Raw genomic sequence first — 23,088 nt, forward strand, 5'->3', positions numbered from 1 at the left:
TTGCAAGCCCAAAAAGTGTGGGCATCCCTGGAGTAGAGCAACATCACTCATATCAATGTTGCAGAAAATCAACAAGTCAATATTCATCCAGGTCTTTGTTTCCCAGAAATGCTGTGGGTAAAGCCAGTATTCAGTACACACCCAAATAGTGAACTGGGCAAAGTTTAGTCTTCTATGCCTAGTTAGCTTTGTGGGAATTGGCACTGAATTATCACCAGTGCCCACACTCAACTCCACCCCTGGACAGCTCCAGCAATAAACAGCAAGTGCTGTGGCACAATCTTATTAGTGGTTCCTAGGCTACCCAGCATGACTTAACTGGGGAGGAGTCTTTCCTGCTTGGTTGAACATTTTAAATATCAACTCCTGATTTTAATTAATTAATTAATTAATTAATTAATTCCAGGCTGTTATCCTTTTATTGGGCCAACATTAATCTTTTTCAAATCAAGGTTTTGAAGCCATATATAGGGCAGAACCAAGGGCATTTGATGCTCTAAGCATATATCTTTAGCCAAGTAGTGGCTCATACCACTTCTGGACTCCCCCCGCACCATATAGTTCAGTATCTCCTTCCCTTTCCCATATCCAGCATCTTTCAATTTCCTTTTCTGCACCCAATGCTCAATAAAAAGAAAGTTGGCACAGCACAGGAACTTCAAATTCCTGTTGGAGGGGGCTGGATATAGTAAGCATTGTGTGGTATGAAGCCTGTGCTGAAAGCTCCGTGCCATACTCGCAGCAGCTTGAAATGTGCTGTTCCTTCCCACCCTCACAATTCTGCCACCATAATCAAGTGCCTATTCTACATTAATGAAACTACAGAGCTCTCTTTAGCTTTTTCTGGTCTAATAAAAGATGCTCCAATATACCAAAAATCTTTGAAATTTTCTCTCTGGACTGAACTATTTACTATTTGCTGTTTAGTATTAACATTTTGAAAGAGAAAAATGTGTGTATATATAAATTTGCAAAGATCTGCTTGGATTTCAAAATCAAAATCTCAAAAGTTTTTAATCAAAAGAATAATTAGAGGGATTCAATTAATTCCATGCTCTTATAATCATTGACACACTTATTCAGCCAGCCTGCAGCTCTAATTGATTTTTGTATTTTCTTTTCTTGGTCCTTCAAGTTCCTTATGTCAGGCTGGGCCACAGGTTATTCATTCCAATGTGACATTGTTGACTACTCCAGATCACCTCAGGCTATGAGAGTAAGTAATTTCACTGATGCTAATTTTTATGCTAGATTGATTGATTTCATGGCCTTCCTGCTAATGCTTTAGATCATGGATGTGCTTCACCTTCAGCACACTTAATGCGAGTGCGTTAATCAATGACAACAGCATCATTACAGGTAAAAGAGGACAAGGTCATTTCAGGAAACCTAGTTTTATACGCTTTAGAGCTTTAAGTAAGAGCGTTTTTAAAAAAATCTCACTTTTATGCCTATGCCAGGTTTTCATACCAAGGAGGCAGTGCATGCAAATCTCTCTCATGCATATTCATTGTGGATATCCTGAAAATCTGGCCTGCTTGTAAACCTCAAGGATCAGAATTGAGTAGCCTTAAATTAGTGTACCTTTCATGAATGAAGTTCTATCTCGAAGAAAGATTCTTAATTATGTTTTATTGAGCCCTGAATATGCATTAGAGAATGACACGGTGAAAAAATTGGTCCCCGTCACCGCCCCGTCCCCGTCTCACCATCCCCGTCACCGCCCCGTCCCCGTCTCACCATCCCCGTCACCGCCCCGTCCCCGTCTCACCATCCTCTTCACCGCCCCGTCACCGCCACTGCCACCCCATTCACCGCCCCGTCACCGCCACTGCAATCCCATTCACTTTTCTTTATTTACGTATAAAGGAAACATTCTTTAAAACTTTAAAACTTAGTTAAATATTAGTTAATAACTATACAAAAACAAAACACGCAGAGAAAAAATTAATTAATATAAATTCCCTGACTTCCCTGCACTGTCCCCCCTTGAAGGTCTGTCCCCATCCTGAAAGCCTGATGCCCCCCCCCGACGTCCGATACATCCCTCCCCCCGAAGGACCGCCGACTCCCCAACAATATCGGGCCAGGAGGGAGCCCAAATCCTCCTGGCCACGGCGACCCCCTAACCCCACCCCGCACTACATTACGGGCAGGAGGGATCCCAGGCCCTCCTGCCCTCGACGCAAACCCCCCTCCCCCCAACGACCGCCCCCCCAGCCGACCCGCGACCCCCCTGGCGACCCCCACGACCCCCCCACCCCCCTTCCCCGTACCTTTGGTAGTTGGCCGGACAGACGGGAGCCAAAACCGCCTGTCCGGCAGGCAGCCAACGAAGGAATGAGGCCGGATTGGCCCATCCATCCTAAAGCTCCGCCTACTGGTGGGGCCTAAGGCGCGTGGGCCAATCAGAATAGGCCCTGGAGCCTTAGGTCCCACCTGGGGGCGCGGCCTGAGGCACATGGTCGGGTTGGGCCCATGTGCCTCAGGCCGCGCCCCCAGGTGGGACCTAAGGCTCCAGGGCCTATTCTGATTGGCCCACGCGCCTTAGGCCCCACCAGTAGGCGGAGCTTTAGGATGGATGGGCCAATCCGGCCTCATTCCTTCGTTGGCTGCCTGCCGGACAGGCGGGTTTGGCTCCCGTCTGTCCGGCCAACTACCAAAGGTACGGGGAAGGGGGGTGGGGGGGTCGTGGGGGTCGCCAGGGGGATCGCGGGTCGGCTGGGGGGGCGGTCGGAGGTTCTTGGGGGGGGCGGTCGTTGGGGGGAGGGGGGTTTGCGTCGAGGGCAGGAGGGCCTGGGATCCCTCCTGCCCGTAATGTAGTGCGGGGTGGGGTTAGGGGGTCGCCGTGGCCAGGAGGGTTTGGGCTCCCTTCTGGCCCGATATTGTCGGGAAGTCGGCGGTCCTTCGGGGTGGGGGTGCGAGTGGTCCTGCCGGGGGGGGGGATGTATCGGACGTCGGGGAGTCGGCCGGGCAAGAGGGCTTGGGCTCCCTCTTGCTCCGATCGCGGGTGCGGGTGGGAGCGCGTGCGAGCGGTCGTTCGGGGTGGGGGTGCGAGCGGTCCTGCTGGGGGGGTGAATCGGGCGTCGGGCGGTAAATAGCGGTTCCTAGAAGGGGGTACATTGGCCCGCGGGGACAAACCTGTTCACCGTTTCCGCGGTCGGTGAATGGCCTTGTCCCCGTCACCGCAGCGACTGCTAGTTTTCTTCCCCGTTTTCGGCGGTGACCCGCGGCTTAAATGCGGTGGCCGCGGGTAAACCGTCACCGTGTCATTCTCTAATATGCATCTTCTGCCACTATCCTGTCCTTTTTGTCATATTTAAAAACATGACAAAATGACAAATAATTATTTTTTGTTAATAACTGGATGTTTGTTTGTTTTTAATTTGAACTTAAGTGATTTTAAGTTAAAGATGTAGAACTCATGTCTCTCCCCAGTCATGGAAGTTTTCTCCTGCTTCCCTCATACTTCCAGCTCAGTTACAACATCTGGCATTCTGGGTTACAACATCTGGAATTCTGGACTCAAGCCTCCAATTGTATTACCTAAGGATTCTTCACCCCCCCAACACCTTTTTTTTATCATCCCTATTTCTTTCCACAATGTACATTAAAACCTTGGTTTGCGAGCATAATTCGTTCTGAAACCATGCTTGTAATCCAAAACACTCGTATATCAAAGCAAATTTCCCCATAAAAAATAATGGAAAATCAGGCAATTCGTTCCACAACCCAAAAACTTTTATACAAAATACTGTTTGTACTTGTATTGCACAACCTCGCTCATTTAGAACAGTCGCTACACTCCTGCAGCATCAGAGAGAGAACCATCAGCTCAGTTGTGCTGATGTGACACATGTATACTATATGTACTCATATTGCAAGACCTTAACTTGTTTAGAACAGTCACTATATTGCAGTGTCAGAGAGAGAGAAGAACCATTGGCTCAATTGTGATGTGATGTGTGTATACTTTATGTACTTGTATTGCAAGACATTGCTTGTTTATCAAGTTAAAATTTAATAAAATGTTTTGCTTGTCTTGCAAAACAAGTTACTTTCAATCCTAGAATTATCAATAAAAAAGTGGTACTTTTAGAAGTTTTAGGCCTTGAATCTGGCTACTAGGTATTGCTGTCTTGAGTGATAACAGACTCTTCCGCTCCCCCACAGCGGTAGAGGGGGAGAGGGAAGGATTGTGGGACAGTGAATGCTGCCTTTGCTGCATTCATAGACAACTTGTGAAGCAAATGAGGAAGTAAAGTAGTTGTTTCAATGTGTTTTCCCCCATTTAGATGGCATGGACCTGCTGGCTGTTTTTCTTCTCCAAGTTTATTGAATTATTAGACACCGTAAGTAACTGGGTATTTATTTCTTACATTTGGTATATCCACCACATGATGGATAAAAATCACTAACTTGTTTGCATCAATAATGCAGCGTACATACAAGTAAGGAGGATTAGCAGATTTTCCAGAATGAAAATCCAAACACATGGCCCTCCCAATTCATTTATTTTTAACACTTATAACCTGTGGTATATATTCAGGTTCTCGGGCATTTTCCCCTATCTGTCCTGGCAGGCTTACACTCTATCTTATGTACCTGGGGCAATGGGGGAATAAGTGACTTGCCCAGGGTCACAAGGAGCAGTGTGGGATTTGAACCCTGCCCCCAGGCCCGCCCTAGTCTGCCCCAGCCCCCCCCCCTCAACCTGTTTGCTTGTTGGGAGGGCATCTGCGCATGCGCTGGTGTGATGTGATGACGTCAGGCATGTACGTATGCACGTGACATCACTGCATTGCGTCTGCGCAGATGCTGTCCCGATGTCGCTGCTAGTTGGAAGCTTTTCGAAACCTGGACAAAATGCCCGGTTTAGAAAAGCCATCCTGGCCCACGGACATGTCCTCGAAAAGGAGGACATGTCCAGGGAAATCTGGATGTCTGGTAACCCTACAAATAAGAGACACCCAAAAGTGGACTAAAACATAATTCTGTCATGTCATTTAAATTTTTAAAAATATACACACAGGAATTGGTGGAAACCAGATAACTGGTTTTTTTAGTTAGAGTGTGTGTTAGAAACCTTGTTTAACACACATGCGATTCCCCGCCCTGAAGCACCAGCACAGCAGCGGTCCTGAACCACAAAGCCCTCCTCCCTCCCTCAAGCCCCAAAGTGGCAGAAGCAGGTAGTGGTTCTGAGTCACTCTCCCTCATGCTCTCACTCTTCCTTACTCGAAGCTCTGCCTCATTCTGACCACTGTGATTCGGGTAAGGAAGACAGAGAGAGGGAGGGAGGAAGTTTGCAGCTCAGGACTGCCGCCTGCTTCTGCCACTTAGGGTCTTGAGGGGGGGAGGAGGGCTTTGTGACTTAGGACCGCTGCCGTGCTGGTGCTTCGGGGGGGGGGGGGGTCATAGTGGCTTGGGACATGAGGCTGCGAATTATAGACCGGTGAGTCTCGCATCAATAGTGTGCAAACTCATGGAAACACTAATTAAAAGCAAATTGGACACGATCTTGAATGAAGAGAATCTTCGGGATCCCAGTCAGCATGGATTCACCAAGGGTAGGTCCTGCCAATCCAATCTCATCAGCTTCTTTGACTGGGTAACAAGAAAGTTGGACTTGGGAGAGTCTTTGGATGTCGTGTACCTGGACTTCAGTAAAGCTTTTGACAGTGTCCCACACCGCAGGCTGCTAAGCAAGATGGAATTGATGGGGTTAGGAGAGACACTAACTGCATGGGTCAATGATTGGCTGAGTGGCAGACTTCAGAGGGTGGTGGTTAATGGTACCCTCTCTAAAACATCGGAGGTGACCAGTGGAGTGCCGCAGGGCTCGGTCCTGGGTCCACTCCTTTTCAACATATTCATAGGGGATCTGACTCAAGGGCTTCAAGGTAAAATAACACTATTCGCCGATGACGCCAAACTATGTAATATAGTAAGTGAATGCAGTTTACAGAATTATATGGCGCAGGACCTGCTTACATTGGAAAGTTGGTCCTCAACCTGGCAGCTAGGCTTCAATGCTAAGAAATGTAAGGTCATGCACCTCGGAAGCAGAAATCCATGCAGGACGTACTTCTTGAACGGAGAAACTTTAACTAGGACTTCAGCAGAACGAGATTTAGGAGTAATCATCAGTGCAGACATGAAAACTGCCAATCAAGTGGAGAAGGCTTCATCTAAGGCAAGGCAGATATGGGTTGTATCAATAGAAGTTTCGTCAGCCGAAAGCCATAATGCCGTTGTACAGGGCCATGGTGAGACCTCATCTGGAGTACTGTGTGCAATTCTGGAGGCCACATTACAGTAAAGATGTGCGCAGAATTGAATCGGTTCAGCGGAAGGCCACCAGGAAGATCTCGGGGCTCAAGGGTCTCTCGTATGAAGAGAGACTGAACAAATTGCAGCTCTACACTCTCGAGGAACGTAGGGAGAGGGGAGACATGATTGAAACATTTAAGTACCTCACGGGACGTGTCGAAGTGGAAGATGATATTTTCTTTCTCAAGGGACCCTCGGCCATAAGAGGGCACCCGCTCAAACTCAGGGGCGGAAAATTTCATGGCGACACCAGAAAGTATTTCTTCACAGAGAGAGTGGTTGATCATTGGAACAAGCTTCCAGTGCAGGTGATCGAGGCAGACAGCGTGCCAGACTTTAAGAATAAATGGGATACCCATGTGGGATCCCTATGAGGGTCAAGATAAGTAAACTTGGTCATTAGGGCATAGACAGGGGGTGGATAAGCAGAGTGGGCAGACTTGATGGGCTGTAGCCCTTTTCTGCTGTCATCTTCTATGTTTCTATGAAGGGAGGATTTGCAGCTCAGTTCACTGCCACTCTGGTGCTTCGGGTCAGGAGGTGGGGTTCACAACTCAGGACTGCCGCCGTTTGTAGTTTTTTGGGGCTTGAGGGAGGGAAGGGAGTTTGGGACGCAGGACCACTGCTGCTGGTGCTTTGGGGTACACTCCCCCCCCCACTGGCAATATATATATATATATATATATATATATATATATATATATATATATATATATATATATATATATATTTATTTTTTGCTGGTTGTGTGAGAGTCCCAGTTAACTGAGACTCTATTATATTTACGTTTTATAGTATGGGTTTCACTATACTAGAAATCCCAGTCGCACAGATCAAGTGCAGGTACGATACTGATTATGCAGCTCAGGCCATTTCTGCTTGAACTATTGAGTGCCATGCTGTGTGGATCCTGCCTTCCAGGAACAAACCTGAAACCATAAGCTTTGACACCTTGCTCACTCTCATGGCTTCCAGATGGAAATTGTGGTTTCAGTATGCAAAAATCCTGAGCAGAGAATGGCCAAACATATGGACACTAGATCACACCAAAAAGATGTATGTGGTTTTAATCTTGTATTGCATGCATATGCCAAGGAAAAACAAGTGGCCATCTTTCACTTCCTAGCTCTACTTTTGTGGTGATCTCCAACATACCTGGCTCTAGAAGCTGTGATGGAAGAAGAGGAGTTGGATATAGTGACGATCACGGAGACATGGTTTACGGAGAACCATGACTGGGATGTAGTTATACCAGGCTATAATCTGTTATCCCAGGACAAGCAGGCAGCATATTCTCACGTATGGGAGATGTCACCAATGGAGCCCCAGTACGGACCACTTTAAAAGTGTATCGCCACTTTAAGTCTTTAGAAAGTTTGCGATAGCCCGAACTGCACATGCGCGAGTGCCTTCCCGCCCGACGTGGTTGCGCGGTCCTTCAGTTTCTTAGTTTCCGTGGAGTTAAGAAGTTGTGCTTTTCAACGGCTGTTGAAATCTTTTTCTCTGCTGCCTTCCTGCTCTTGCAGATTTCTTACTTTTTAGTCAGTTTTGTCTTTATTTTCTTTCTTTAATTTAGTTTAAGCAAAAAAAAAATTAAAATTAAAATTTTTGTGTTTTCCCTTTTGCGGGTTCGGCCCGGTGGGGCCTGTTCATCCACTCCATCGGTGCCGCCACTTCTTGTGAAGGAACCGACACTTACAAGTCACCGGCACTGGTCTTTTTCAACTCAGACATCACCTGACTCGACGCTGGTGAGGTCTGGAAAAGTATTGCAGAAGTTGAAACACCTTAAACCCTCAGTACCGGTTACTCGACACCAACTTCTGACAACGCAAGATTCAGACCTTTTTGAGGATTCAGATCAAGAATCTGTTCTATCTGAGTATGACGGTTCTTTAGAGGAGGGTTCTATTCACCAGCCTTCTCAAGAGATTCCTTTTTTGACTGAGAAATCTTCCTTCTCCAAATTTTTACGAGAAATGTCTAAGACAATGTCTATTCCCCTTCAAGCTGATTCTAAATAATCTTAAAGAGTTTCTGGATGCTTTAGATTATGATCAGCCACCTAAGGAACGGGAGACCATTTACAAAAATTTGGAAACACCACTTACCATTCCAGTGGCTCCTCGTAAGTTGGACTCTTTGTATAAGGTAGTCCCAATTCCAGGATTTGATAAAGCCCAACTTCCTCTTGAGTCTCTCCTGGTAGAATATATCTTAAAGAAATCCTCGGGGGTCTAGTGTGTACGCCTCTGTCCCTCCTGGCAGAGAGGGCAAAACCATAAGAACATAAGAATTGCCGCTGCTGGGTTAGGCCAGTGGTCCATCGTGCCCAGCAGTCCGCTTACGTGGCGGTCCTTAGGCCAAAGACAAGTGCCCTGACTGAGACTAGCCTTACCTGCATACGTTCTGGTTCAGTAGGAACTTGTCTAACCATGGACCAGTTTGGCAAGATGCTATTCCAAAATTCTATGTTAGCCTACCGGTCTGGTAACTACACTTTTCATTTCTCTCTCTACATGAAACATCTGGTCAAGCAAGTTGCCAAGTTCCATAAATACCTTCCAGAACGTAAGCTTCCTGCTTTTCAACTTTTCATGGCTGACTTGCTACAGCTTCGTAAGTATATGGTTTGTTCCATTTATGACACTTTTGAATTCACTTCCCGGGCTGCAGCAATGTCAATTGCCATGAGACATCTGGCCTGGCTTCGAGTCTCTGAGCTGGACGTCGATCATCAGGACAGGTTGGCCAATGCTCCTTGTCTGGAGGACGAGCTTTTTGGTGCTTCCACTGATGCCACTACCCAGAAATCGTCTACATATGAAACCCAGTAGGACATTCTGGTGAAGCCCAAAAAGAAACCTCCTCCTTCTCGTCCTTTCAGACCACAATCTTCCTATCGTAGAAGGTTTGATGCAAAGTCCACAGCTTCTGTTCCATCTCAACCAAAGAGACAGAGACAGCAACAACCACGTCAGCAGCAGCAAAAACTACAGGCTGCTCCTCAAAAGACTACTCAGCCTTTTTGACGTGTTTCTTCAGAACATAGCAAATGCCACCATTCTACAGATTTTGCCTTAGCCCATTGGAGGCCATCTTCAATTTTACATAGCTCACTGGGAGCTCATAACATCAGACCTCTGGGTCCTCAACATCATTCGTCAGGGTTACACTCTCAATTTCCACACCCTACCACCAGACCATCCTCCAAGAGAGTCTGCTTTGGACCCTGCACAGTTCTCCCTTCTTCTGCAGGAGGTTCAATCCCTTCTGCTGAATGCCATCGAGGAAGTTCCCCTTTCTCAGCAGCAGCGGGGATTCTACTCCCGTTACTTCTTAGTTCCAAAGAAGACCGCAGAACTGAGACCCATCCTGGATCTCAGAGCTCTCAACAAATTTCTAGTCAAAGAGAAATTCAGGATGTTGTCTCTCGCCCTGCTTTATCCTCTCCTCAATCAGAACGACTGGCTATGTTCTCTGGACCTTAAGGAAGCCTACACACACATTCCAATTCATCCGGCTTCCAGGAAGTACCTCCGGTTTCAAATCAATCAGTGTCATTACCAGTACAAGGTTCTTCCTTTCGGCCTGGCATCTTCTCCCAGAGTTTTCACAAAGTGCCTGATTGTGGTGGCCGTATCTCTCCATTCACATGGCCTTCAAGTCTTTCCTTATCTGGACGACTGGTTAATCAAGGCTGTGTCATCTCAGGAAGTGGTCCAAGCAACATCTCAGACCATCTCTTTTCTTCAGGTTCTAGGATTCGAAGTCAACTTCCCAAATCACATCTCATTCTGACTCAATGTCTGCAGTTTATTGGGGGTCATCCTAGACACCACCCTCTTCCTCCAGATCGCCTTCATGCTCTCAAAGTCTGTGTCAGCAACTGCTTCCTCTTCAATCCATCTCTGCCAGACACATGATCGTTCTTCTAGGCCATATGGCTTCCACTGTTCATGTGACACCACTGGCAAGGCTACATCTTCACACTCCTCAGTGGACCCTTGCTTCTCAGTGGTCTCAAGTGACAGATCGTCTCCCACAACATATCTGTGACATTATCTCTTCTGCAGTCACTTCGATGGTCTCCTTTTCCATTTATCTCCTCATCACAAGGTCATCATGACAGATGCATCCCTTTATTCCTAGGGGGCTCATATGGATGATCTTCAGACTCGGGGTCTTTAGACCACCAGGGAATGAAAATTTCACATCAATTTCCTAATTACCCAGACTGATGTTTTATGCCCTAAAGACTTTTCATCATCTACTCTGCCCTCAAGTCCTCCTCCTTCACACAATCAAGTAGCAATGTACTACATAAACAAGGAAGGGGGCATGGGCTCTCACCTATTATGCCAGGAAGCCCAAAAATATCTGGACTTGAGCAATGGCTCGCAACCTGTTCTTAAAGGCTGTCTATATTCAAGGGGAGAAGAATTTCCTAGCAGACAACCTCAGCAGAATTCTTCAGCCTCACGAATGGACTCTCAACTCTGTAACTCTCCAGTCCATCTTGCTCAATGGGGCACTCCACAAGTAGACTTGTTTGTGGCACATCACAATCACCAGTTGCCCCAGTTTTGCTCCTGTCTTTACTCTCCTCTCAGTCTGGAAGCAAATGACTTTCTCCTGGATTGAACGGGCCTGTTTCTATATTCATTCCCTCCAATTCCTCTCATGTTGAGAACTCTGTTCAAGAGAGAAGCAGCCACTGTGATTCTCATTGCTCCATGGTGGCCCTGTCAACATTGGTTCTCCCTTCTACTTCAGCTCAGCTCCAGGGAGCCCATACCTCTTCCAATATTTCTTACTCTACTTACTAAGAATCAGGAATCACTTCTACATCCCAACCTGCAATCTTTACACCTGACAGCTTGGTTTCTCTCGGGCTGAGTTCTTCTGAATTATGTCTCTCTGTCTGTATGTCACATTATCGATGCCTCCAGGAAACCAGCCACATAACAATGTTACCAACAAAAGTGGACTAGGTTTTCTTCCTGGTGTCTTCTTCATCATCACGATCCAACTTCCTTGGCAGTGGAGTTGGTGTTGGTTTATTTACTTTCTCTATCTGACTCTGGACTTAAATCTACACCCATTAGAGTCCATCTCAGTGCTATTATTGCTTATCATGTATCAGTAGAAGGAAAGCCTCTTACTACTCATCCTTTGGTCTCCAGGTTCATGAAAAGACTTTTCAATGTCAAACCACCTCTCAAGCCTCCACCTGTCATCTTGGACCTTAATGTGGTTCTTTCCAGTTTGATGAAACCACCATTTGAACCAATGGCCATAGCTCATCTCAAGTTTCTCACCTGGAAAGTGGTCTTTTGTATTGCTCTCACCTCTGCCAGGAGGGTCAGTGAGCTACAAGCCTTAGTAGCAGATCCACCCTTCACAGTTTTTCATCATGACAAGGTGGTTCTACGTACACATCCAAAGTTTCTTCCAAAAGTTGTCACTAAATTTCATCTCAATCAATCGATTGTTCTGCCAGTATTTTTTCCTAAGCCTCATTCTCATGCTGGAGAAACCGCTCTGTAGACTCAAACAAGATTTGCAGAAATTTAAGAGTAGTTTAAAGAGCCTTCTTTTTAAAGAAGCCTTTAACTGAAAATACAATGTCCAACCAAGATGTAATACTTTACGATTTCAGCCATCTCCAAATCAAGATTTTTAATAGTTCTCTTATTCGACCCCACCTCCGCCAGCAATCCTCTTCTTCCTATCCTCCTTATGTACTTCCCTTTTATGTACTTTTTCTTTAAAATTGTATTTCCTCCCCTCTTTCCTACTGTTTCCCGTGGCTTTAAAAAGCAAATACCCAAGTAGGTCTGTTAACGAATTATGTATATGTGATTTTTCTAAAATCATATTTTTACTTTTTGTACAACGCTTTGTAATTTGGTAAAGCGTTCAATCAAATAATATGAATAAACTTGAATGAAACTTGAAACTTGATTGTAAATGGGCTTTGGCCTATTACATTGACTGGACAAAACCTCACCGAACATCTCCCCAGCTGTTTATCTCGTTCAATCCAAACAAGTTGGGGCATGCTGTTTCCAAGAGAACGATTTCCAATTGGCTGGCGGCCTGTATCTCTTTCTGTTATGCTCAGATTGGACTGGCACTGGAGAGTCATCACAGTCCACAAAATTAGAGCTATGGCAGTTTCTGTTGCTTTCCTCAGATCTACTCCCATTGAGGAAATCTGTAAAGCTGCCACCTGGTCCTCAGTTCATACCTTCACTTCTCACTACTGTCTGGAGTCATTCTCCAGATGGGATGGTCACTTCGGTCAATCTGTATTAAAAAAATTATTTTCCTAAAGGCCAGCTCTCCCACCATCCCATTTCTGTTAGCTTGGAGGTCACCCATACGTGAGAATATGCTGCCTGCTTGTACTGGGATAAAGGTGTAACAGGTGTTATCCCAGGACAAGCAGGGAGCCTATTCTCACGTATGGGTGATGTCATCAACGGAGCCCAGATGCGGAAGCCTTGCAAGCAGACTTGCTTGTAGAAACTCAGAAGTTTTGAGACAGCCGCACCGCGCATGCGCGAGTGCCTTCCCGCCCAGTGCAGGGCAAGTCTCCTCAGTTTTTCACAGAGCCAAGAAGTCTCTCTTTGACTCTCTGCATTTAACTTTCTTACTTTGTGCCTTCTCTCACCTCGGTTTGTGTTAATTTTCTTTATGAATCGCTGTGTGTTTTTGTTTCTTTTATTTCTAGTTTAAAAAAAAAAAATTTAATTTCTTCCGGTCAACTTGAGGGGCAAGCCACCCGGCCGCAGCGCAGGAGCTTTGACTTTGCGGCGGCTATTTTTCCCTCTATATCCCGGCCAGCAACGGGCTTCAAGAAGTGTAGCCAGTGTCAGCGTGTCACGGATCCACACCATCGGTGCCTCAACTGCCTTGGGCCGAGTCATCAACCGAAGGCATGCGAGCGCTGTGCTACTCTTCAATCTCGTGCTCGTAAACGTCGGCAAATTTTAGTGAAGAAGCTTTTCACACTCTCATCTTCGAAAGTGGCCTCGGGTCCACCTTCTACCAAGGGTACTCCTGCCTCCACGACTCTGACCTCGGGCATCATCAAGCCTTCCTCGTTTGTGGCGGCTTTTGCTTCGAGTACATCTGCTGTATCTTCCCCTGGTTCCTCAGGTCAGATAGCTCAACAGAAAGTTCCAGCGGTGGTCATCAAGGTTGCTAAGACTTCCAAGTCGAAGCACATTTCCACTACCACTTTGGAACCTCCAGTCAAAGCAGGTGGTCCGGTTTCAGACGCGGATCCATCCTTGCCGGCTTTTTTCCAGATCATGTTAGAGAAGCAGTTCATTCAGTTCCTAACTAATATGGGACTGAAGCTAACTTCTCTAATCCAGCCTGGGCATTCTGCAGACTCCCGCGAGGTCAAGCCTCTTCCTATGCCTCCGACTGAAGCTACACACTCTATGCAGGGAGCAGAGTCTCTGCGAGTGTCTGGTCTGGCATCTATGTACTCGAAGCAAGGAGTAGATTCTTTGCAAGTGCCTTGACAGGAATCCTCACATTCCATACAAGGAGCAAAGTCTTTGGGAGTGCCTCGAGATTCCTCCACCAAGCCTCCTGAGCTTCGATCTACAGCAGCAAGAAGCCATGTGCGAGCAGGAGAAAGGGAGAAGGAGAGGCAGAAGGGAGGAAGCTGAAGGCAGGCAGCTTGGGGTAGCGGCGAGAGGGAGCTCCACCCACCCCCACTGTGTCAGAGGCAGTGTCAGCGCCCGGGCTCCCCCTTAAAAACCAGTTGATGGCCCGGGCGACAGAAGGCCCCGAAGAAGGAACTACAGACAACCACTCAGACATAGGGGGAGAATAGCACAAAGCAAATGAGAGAGACAATGTTGGAACACAGACAGCTACCACAAAAGACACAGTAGGGGCTGCAAAGCCTAGAAAGTCCAAGAAGGGATCACAAAGGGAACTTAAATGTATGTATACGGATGCTAGTAGCTTGAGAAACAAAATGGGAGAGTTAGAGACAATAGTAAGACGCGATGAACTTGAAATCATTGGCATAACAGAAACATGGTGGAATGATGAAAATGAATGGGATACAATACTGCAGGGATACAAGCTATATAGAAGGGTCAGAACAGGGCAGAAATGGGGGAGGTATTGCCCTATATGTTCAGGAACGAGTAGAATCTGTTAGAGAGGTGAAGACGGAGGGGAAAGAGAAGCTGGAATCCCTCCGGATCAAGATTCCTAGACACAACGGTACAGATAGGCCTTTACCCCCGGGACAGACGGAGGAGCCAGACTCAGAAATGATAGAGGAAATCAAACAAGGATGTATGACAGGCAATGTAATGATCATGGGAGACTTCAACTTCCCGGGGATAGACTGGAACCTGGGAACCTCAAACTGCGGCAAAGAGACAAAGTTCCTGGAAATGATAGGGGACTGCTTTCTAGAACAAATGGTGGGAGAGCCGACAAGAGTGAATGCCACCTTAGACTTGGTCCTAAATGGCATTACCGGTCAGACAAAAGAAGTAGAAATCACGGTCCCGCTGGGGATGAGCGATCACAACATGATCAACTTTAAACTTGACATCGGGAAGGGGAAACATACCAAAACTTTAACCACGACCCTCAACTTTAAAAAAGGAAGATATGACAGCATGAGAGCCATAGTAAAAAAGCGGCTTAAAAAAAGGGTAGACAAAATTAAAATGGTAGATCAGGCATGGTTTCTACTGAAAAATACTATCACGGAAGCACAAAATTTCTACATTCCACAGATATCCAAAGGATGGAAAAATAAAAGCAAAGGAGAACCAGCATGGCTTACTAAAGAGGTGAAGGATGCCGTAAGAGAAAAAAAGAACTCCTTTAAAAAATGGAAATGCAAGGAAACAACCGAAGCTTGGAGCAGCCACAAAGATGATCAGAAGAAATGTCACAAGGCGGTGAGGGATGCCAAAAAGATCTATGAGGAGAAAATAGCACAAGAGGCCAAAAACTTCAAGCCCTTTTTTAGATACGTAAAAGGGAAAAACCTGCAAAAGAGGTAGTGGGTCCGCTAGACGACCAAGGAAGAAAAGGGTACATCAAAGAAGACAAACAAATTGTAGACAGACTAAATTCCTTCTTTGCGTCCCTCTTTACCAAAGAGGACATTGCATCAATACCTGAAACAGTGAAAGTGTTCAAGGGAGAAATAGAGGACATCCTCGTCACAGTAGAAGTGGATTTGGACCAGATATACTACCAGATCGACAAACTTAAGTGACAAATCCCCTGGACCAGATGGAATTCACCCGAGAGTATTAAAGGAACTAAAGGTAGAAATCGGAGAACTACTGCAAAACCTTGCTAACCTGTCAATTAAAACCGGACAGATACCAGACAACTGGAAGATAGCGAACATCACCCCAATTTTCAAAAAAGGATCAAGAGGAGAACTGAGCAACTATAGACCTGTGAGTCTATCTGTCCCTGAAAGATGGTTGAAGCACTGATTAAAGATAGCATAGTCCGGCACTTGGATACTCATGACCTGATGAGAGCCAGTCAACATGGCTTCAGGAAAGGGAAGTCATGTTTGACAAATTTACTTCAGTTCTTTGAGACATTGAACAAACAAACTGATAGCGGAGAACCAGTGGATATAATATACTTGGACTTCCAGAAAGTGTTCGACAAAGTTCCACACGAAAGGCTTCTCAGGAAATTACAAAGCCATGGAATAGAGGGAGACATTCTAAGGTGGATAGGCAAATGGCTGGAAAACAGAATGCAGAGGGTGGGTGTAAATGGGAAGCTCTCGGATTGGGAGAAAGTAACTAGCGGTGTGCTCCAGGGCTCGGTTCTTGGGCCCATCTTATTTAATATTTTCATCAACGACCTAGAAGAAGGAACGTCCAGTGAAATCATCAAGTTTGCAGATGACACTAAGTTATGTCGGGCGATCAGATCACAAAAGGTCAGCGAGGAACTCCAGAGAGAATTGAGCCAGTTAGTGAGATGGGCAGAGAAATGGCAGATGAAGTTTAATGTGGAAAAATATAAAGTAATGCATTTGGGCAGAAAGAACAAGGCGGACGAGTATAGAATGTCAGGTGTAACACTGGGTAAGAGCGAACAAGAAAAGGACCTGGGTGTACTGATTGATAGGACCCTGAAACCATTGGCACAATGTGCGGCGGCAGCAAATAAAGCAAACAGGATGTTGGGCATGATAAAGAAGGGAATCACGAGTAGATGAGAGCAGGTTATAATGCCGCTCTATAGAGCAATGGTCAGACCACACTTGGAATATTGTGTCTAACACTGGTCTCCCTACCTAAAGAAGGATATAAAACTGCTGGAGAGGGTGCAGTGGCGAGCAACGAAGCTAGTAAAAGGTATGGAGAACTTGAGCTACAAAGAACGACTTAGAAAACTGGGACTGTTCTCCCTTAAGAAGAGGAGACTGCGAGGGGATCTGATTGAGACTTTCAAAATGCTAAAAGGAATCGACAAAATAGAGCAGGAAAAAAAATTATTTACGATGTCAAATGTAAATAGGGCAAGAGATCATGGACTGAAGCTGAGGGGAAGACAAGCCAAGGACAAATGCCAGGAAGTTCTGCTTCACACAGCAAGTGATGGACACCTGGAATGCTCTCCTGGTGGAGGTTGCTGCGGAACCCACCGTTCTAGGATTTAAGGGCAGGTTAGATGCACATCTCCTCGCAAGATGCATAGAAAGATACGGGTGACTAAGGATTCGCCAGGTTACACCTGGCTGGGCCTCCACGTGGGCGGCTTGCCGGACTTGATGGACCAGAGATGGCAGCTTCTAGCCCCATCCATTCCTTGGTGGCAACATCTGCTTCCATCTCCGAAGCCAAGTCTCCTCGATCCTCGAGACCTGCTTCCAGGCACCACTCTCGTCGTCGATCGAAGCCTTTCTCGAGGCATATCTGCAGGCATAGCTCTTCTTCTAAGGAGCGTCTTTCTTCAACTAAACCTCGATTGACACTTTCCAGCTCTACTGGACTTCCAACTCCTCGATCGAGGTCTCCGCTTCCAGACCTCGAGGACTCAGCAGCTTCTATTGCTTCGTCCAAAACACCTTATTCTTTTGATGACTATTTTCCTGCCGAAGCTTCCTCTTCGACCCAGGCTGCCTCGAAGTCCTCGAGTCCCTCTCAAGGCAAAGCATCAGCGAATCGGCTATCTTTCTCTTCTTGTCTTTGTCAGATGGCTGTTAACTTGGACCTTCAGTTAGATTATGGTTCTAAATACTCTAAGGAGTACTTTGAAGTCATACATCTTCCTCAACCTTCTGCAGAGTCACTTAAGCTTCCCCTTCATAAGTTTTTGCCTCAGACTTTTACACGATGCCTTGAGGCTCCTTATGCAATTCCCGCTGTTCCAGGCAAGTTGGACTCCAGGTATAAAACTCTCCTTTGCAAAGGATTTGAGAATTCGCAGTTGTCTCATCAGTCCCTGCTTGTGGTGTCCTCCTTGAAGAGATTCCATCCTTCCAGAGTATATGCTACTGTTCCTCCTGGAAGGGAAGGGAAAACCATGGACAAGTTTGGACGTCGCCTTTACCAAAATGCCATGGTGCCCTCTAAAGTCCTCAATTATAATTTTCATTTGCCACTTATTTCAAGTTCCTCATTGATCTCCTTCCTAAATTTCTCAGCTATTTAGATACACAAAAGCACTTCAAATTTCAAGAAGTCATAGCTACTCTGTCACAACTCAGATTATATCTTCTCCAGTCTTCGTACGATGCCTTTGAGTTGTCTGCCAGGGCGACTGCTTGTTCATTAGCAATGCACCGCCTAGCCTGGCTTCGCACCATAGATATGGACCCTAATCTTCAGGACCGCTTAGCTAATATTCCTTGTGCAGGCAATGACCTCTTCGATGAATCTATCGAGGCTGCCACCAAGAAATTATCTGAACATGAAAAATCTTTTGCATCTATTGTCAGACCAAAGCCTAAGCCAGCTCCTGCCAAGCCTGCACGACCTCCTCCAATCTTACAGAGGCATTTTGCTCCGAGAGCGGCTCCTTACATTCGTCCGCCTCTCAAAAAACAGCAGAATCAGAAGCAACAGAAACCTCAGCCTTCTGCTGCACCTAAAGCTGCGCAGCCTTTTTGACTGTTTAAAACAGAGCATAACCTTCACCGTTCTGTCTCTGCCTTCTCTTCCCCCCATTGAAGGTTGTCTCCATCATTTTTATCATTGATGGGAGATAATTACATCTGACCTCTGGGTGCTGTCAATCATCAGAGAAGGATAGTCTCTTCATTTCACTCAGGTTCCACCAGAGCTTCCTCCAAGAGAGTATCCTTCCAGTCCATCCCAGACCGCCCTTCTTCTTCAGGAAGCTCAAGCTCTGCTTCGTCCCCTGCCATCGAACCATTTCCTTTGGAACAGCAGAACAGGGAGTTTTACTCCCATTACTTTCTTGTTCCAAAGAAAGCAGGCGATCTGCGACCCATTCTGGATTTCAGGGCTCTCAAATTTTTTTATTATTATTTATTTATAATTTCAAATAAAATACACAACAAATTTTTCGTCAAAGAAAAATTTTGCGTGTTGTCCCTGGCGTCACTTTATTCCCTTCTAGCTCAGAACCACTAGTTATGCTCTCTGGATCTCAAGGAAGCTTATACTCATATTCCCATTCATCCAGCCTCCCATCAATATCTCAGATTTCGGGTGGGGAATCTACATTATCAATACAGAGTGCTACACTTTGGCCTGGCGTCATCTCCCAGAGTGTTCACCAAGTCTCTAGGGTCAGGAGTGGTACTGGAGGACTGGAGAAGGGCGGATGTGATCCCTCTCCACAAAAGTGGAAGTAAGGAAGAAGTAGGGAATTACAGATCGGTAAGTCTGACTTCTGTGGTAAGCAAATTAATGGAAATGCTTTTAAAACAGAGAATGGTCAAGTTTCTGGAATCCTATGGATTACAGGACCAGAGGCAACATGGATTCACTAGAGGTAGGTTTTGTCAGACAAATCTGATCAATTTCTTTGACTGGGTGACCAGAGAATTGGATAGAGGATGTGCGCTAGATGTAGTGTATTTGGATTTTAGCAAAACCTTTGACAGTATTCCACACAGACATCTAATAAATAAACTGAGTGCCCTTGGGATGGGCCCTAAAGTAATGGGCTAGGTCAGGAACTGGTTGAATGGAAGGTGACAGAGGGTAGTGATCAATGGCAATCGCTCTGAGGAAAGGGATGTTATCAGTGGTGTACCTCAAGGTTCTGTTCTTGGGTCTGTTCTTTTTAACATTTTTATAAATGATATTGCTGAAGGGTTGTCAGGTAAAATTTGCTTCTTTGCGGATGATACCAAAGTCTGTAATAGAGTAGACATGCCGGATGGTGTGAATAACATGAAAAAAGACCTGGTGGAGTCATGCATTTGGGCTGCAAAAACCCGAGGGAACAGTTTAGGGGGTGAAGAACTTATGTGCACGATGGAAGAGCGGGACTTGGGTATAATTGTATGTGATGATCTTAAGATGGCCAAACAGGCTGAAAAGGATGCTAGGTTGCATAGGGAGAGGTATGGCCAGTAGGAAAAAGGAGGTATTGATGCCTCTGTATAAGACTCTGGTAAGACCTCATTTAGAATATTGTGTATAATTCTGGAGGCCGCAAAAAGATATGAAAAGGATGGAGTCGGTCCAGAGGAAGGCTACTAAAATGGTGAGTGGCTTTCGTGATAAGGCGTATGAGGACAGACTTAAAGATCTCAATCTGTATAATTTGGAGGAAATGCGGGAGAGGGGAGATATGATAGAGATGTTTAAATATCTACGTAATATAAATGTGCATGAGTCAAGTCTCTTTCATTTGAAAGGAAACTGCAATGCGAGGGCATAGGATGAAGTTAAGAGGTGATAGGCTCCGGCGTAATCTGAGGAAATACATTTTTACAGAAAGGGTGGTAGATGCATGGAACAGTCTCCCAGAAGAGGTGGTGGAAACAGAGACTGTGTCTGAATTCAAGAGGGCCTGAGTTAGGCATGTGGGATCTCTTGGAGAGAGAAATAGATAATGATTACAGTGGATGGGCAGATTGGATGGGACATTTGTCCTTTATCTGCCATCATGCTTCTATAAGGCAGTGTTTCTCAACTTCTTTAAGTCAAGTACCCTCTTAAGTCTAACATATATCAACCAAGTACCCCTGCCCAAGCTCCTCCCCTGACCCCACCCCATAATAGTACTAATTGTAATGCAATTTCTTCCATTCATTTTTTATATACACACAATATAATCTCATTAATACATAATGATAACCACAAAATTTAAAAAAACCCCACAAATCACACTGTATGCAGTGAAAATGTTAACTATCACTTGTATTCTTTTTTTTTTTTTTTTTTTTTCAAAGAAGTCAAGGCAGATGACTTTAAAATATGCAATGTCACCTCAATAACAACTATAGAAAAATAGACCAGGGGTGCCCAATAGGTCGATCGCGATCGACTGGTAGATCGCCAAGGCAAAGTGAGCCCATACCGGGCTCCATGATAGACTCACTTTGCCTTGGCGATCTACCAGGCCGATCAGACTTCCTCTCCCCGTCAATTCTGCCTTCGGAGAGGAAGTTCGGGTTAGCCAAACGCTGCCTGGCTGGGCTGGAACTTTCTCTCCGACGGCAGAATTGAAGTCGGGAAGAGGAATGCTGGTCGGCCTGACGCAGGGAAGCAGGGAGAGCTTGGGGCGGTGGCGGCTTTGGGGCCTGTTACCAGATGGCAGTGGTGGCAAAAGACAAAAAAAAGTGGAACTGATGATCTTATAATATAATTTATTTGTAAATGGTGCAGAAGTATATACAATAAAATGTACAATAGCATAAAAAAACACTGTACAAATGTGGCATAAACCCGACATGGGCTGTGTTTGTCGTAACAATGACCTTCTTCCGGGGTCCGGTCTTACTATGAGCCACAAGTTTAAAAATGCGAAACAATGTAATAAAAACTGTATACACAACGAGCATAGTCTGTAAATTGACTGGGAAGTTATTTGCAGTTAATCACTAAACAGCTATATCATATAATATAGCTTATTAGGCATGGATACTTGGTGCCAAACTGGCTATGTTTAGTAGTTAGGCCTACTATTTACACAGTCTTATCTTTAACTGCTAAGCACTTAACCGGTTAAGTTGCCATGCATGGACAAAAGTGAAACTGGATATTCAATGCCACTAGTTGCCGGAAACAGCCCAACATCGGATATCTGGACTGAATGCTGGCAGTGAGCAGTCAAAGCACTGCCTGCCACCAGCTGAATATTAGACCAATATTGTTATTTCACTTAAAATGGAAAGGTGGCCATACAAAGTTTCAGAAAAGATTGAAGCAACCTAGAAATAGCATGTCTTGGAAAAATATATGGTGCTATATAATGTAAAATGTTTTTTTTAATGTGTTTTAGATATTTTTTGTTCTGCGTAAGAAGAACAGCCAGATAACATTCCTGCATGTGTACCATCACTCTGTTATGCCATGGACCTGGTGGTTTGGAGTCAAGTTTGCTCCAGGTAGTCAAACTGAGAGTTAAAATTCATTAATGATCTTCTATACTACTGGAGTCTTCTAAACCTAAGTGATAATCCAAGGGCACAGGGAAGGGAGTGGAAAAAGGCAGCTAAGCCCATGATGATCTTTATTTTGTTATTCACTATAGCCCAGATTCTGTATAGGATGCCCAGTCTCACAAGCCACCTAAGTGACTTTTGAGAATCCCACATGGGCATCCTATAGAGAATCGCACCTAAGCCTGCCTAATAACCTGATTCTCTAACCGATGTCCATGTTATAGGTGCTGGTTAGAGAATCGGGTTGCCATTAAGCTTATCACGACAAGGGATCTTCCTGCCACGATAAGTTTAGCAACCACCCATGCCCCCAGTACATCACCGGCAGGAGGGATGCCCAGTTCCTCCTGCCGGAACCCTCTCCACCCCCCAGACCCTCCTATCTTAAATCATTGGCCGGTGGGAGGCATCCTTCCTGCCTCCAGCCGGTTGGCCCGCCTTCTCAAGAATGGCGGGCCTACCCCTTCTCGGTGCATTGTGGGATGCACTGGGGAGGGGCCTTAGGCCTTGATTGGCCCAGGTGCTTAAGTAGGAGGGGCCTTAGGCACCTGGGCCAACCAGAATCTTAGGCCCAATTCACAGTGCATTCTGGGATGCATTGGGAGTGGCCTAAAATTCCGATTAGCCAGATCCCTTAGGCTACCCCCCAAGGGCAGTTTATGGTGAGTCTGCCCTATCATCCTAAAAAGTAAAATTTTGGAGCAAGCAGTTTAAGTGGGGTAGCAAGTCCATTGAAGATTACCCTCACACAGGAAGGAAGCTGAGGATTTAATTTTGTGAGACAAATTAAAGTTTCCTGAATAGCTGAAGGAATGGGCATCTTGGTAGGTACAGTTTGGAAAATAATTCATGAAAAGTTGGACATGTCCAAGGTTAGTGTAAAATGGGTTTCAAGAATGCTTACACCATGTCAGAAGGACAGGAGGCTCCGGTGCTGATACTCCAGTGGAGAAGCTTTGTGAAGACCTAGTTAATTGTTTTCATCATTTGATGGCTGGAGATGAGACTTAGGATCTCAGTAATTGACCCGAGTCTAAAATGCAGTGGAAGCACAAGTCATCCTCCACCCCAAAAATGTTCGACAAAATAATCTGCAAAGTTATGGCAATTGTCTTTTGGGATGATGGATT

At 45.6% G+C, this 23,088-nt stretch overlaps 1 protein-coding gene across 2 annotated transcripts in view; it reads left to right on the plus strand.

The window, feature by feature from the left end:
* ELOVL7 (ELOVL fatty acid elongase 7) overlaps window positions 1-23,088 on the plus strand; it is a 161,620-nt gene that overhangs the window by 104,386 nt on the left and 34,146 nt on the right. For both annotated transcript variants that reach the window (XM_033930599.1, XM_033930605.1), the window contains exons 4-6: window positions 1,136-1,216; window positions 4,296-4,352; window positions 21,796-21,901. In XM_033930599.1, coding sequence (XP_033786490.1) covers window positions 1,136-1,216; window positions 4,296-4,352; window positions 21,796-21,901 — 244 coding nt within the window. The remainder of the gene's footprint in view (window positions 1-1,135; window positions 1,217-4,295; window positions 4,353-21,795; window positions 21,902-23,088) is intronic.

Source organism: Geotrypetes seraphini, chromosome 1, assembly GCF_902459505.1.
Source record: "Geotrypetes seraphini chromosome 1, aGeoSer1.1, whole genome shotgun sequence".
Classification (NCBI taxonomy): domain Eukaryota; kingdom Metazoa; phylum Chordata; class Amphibia; order Gymnophiona; family Dermophiidae; genus Geotrypetes; species Geotrypetes seraphini.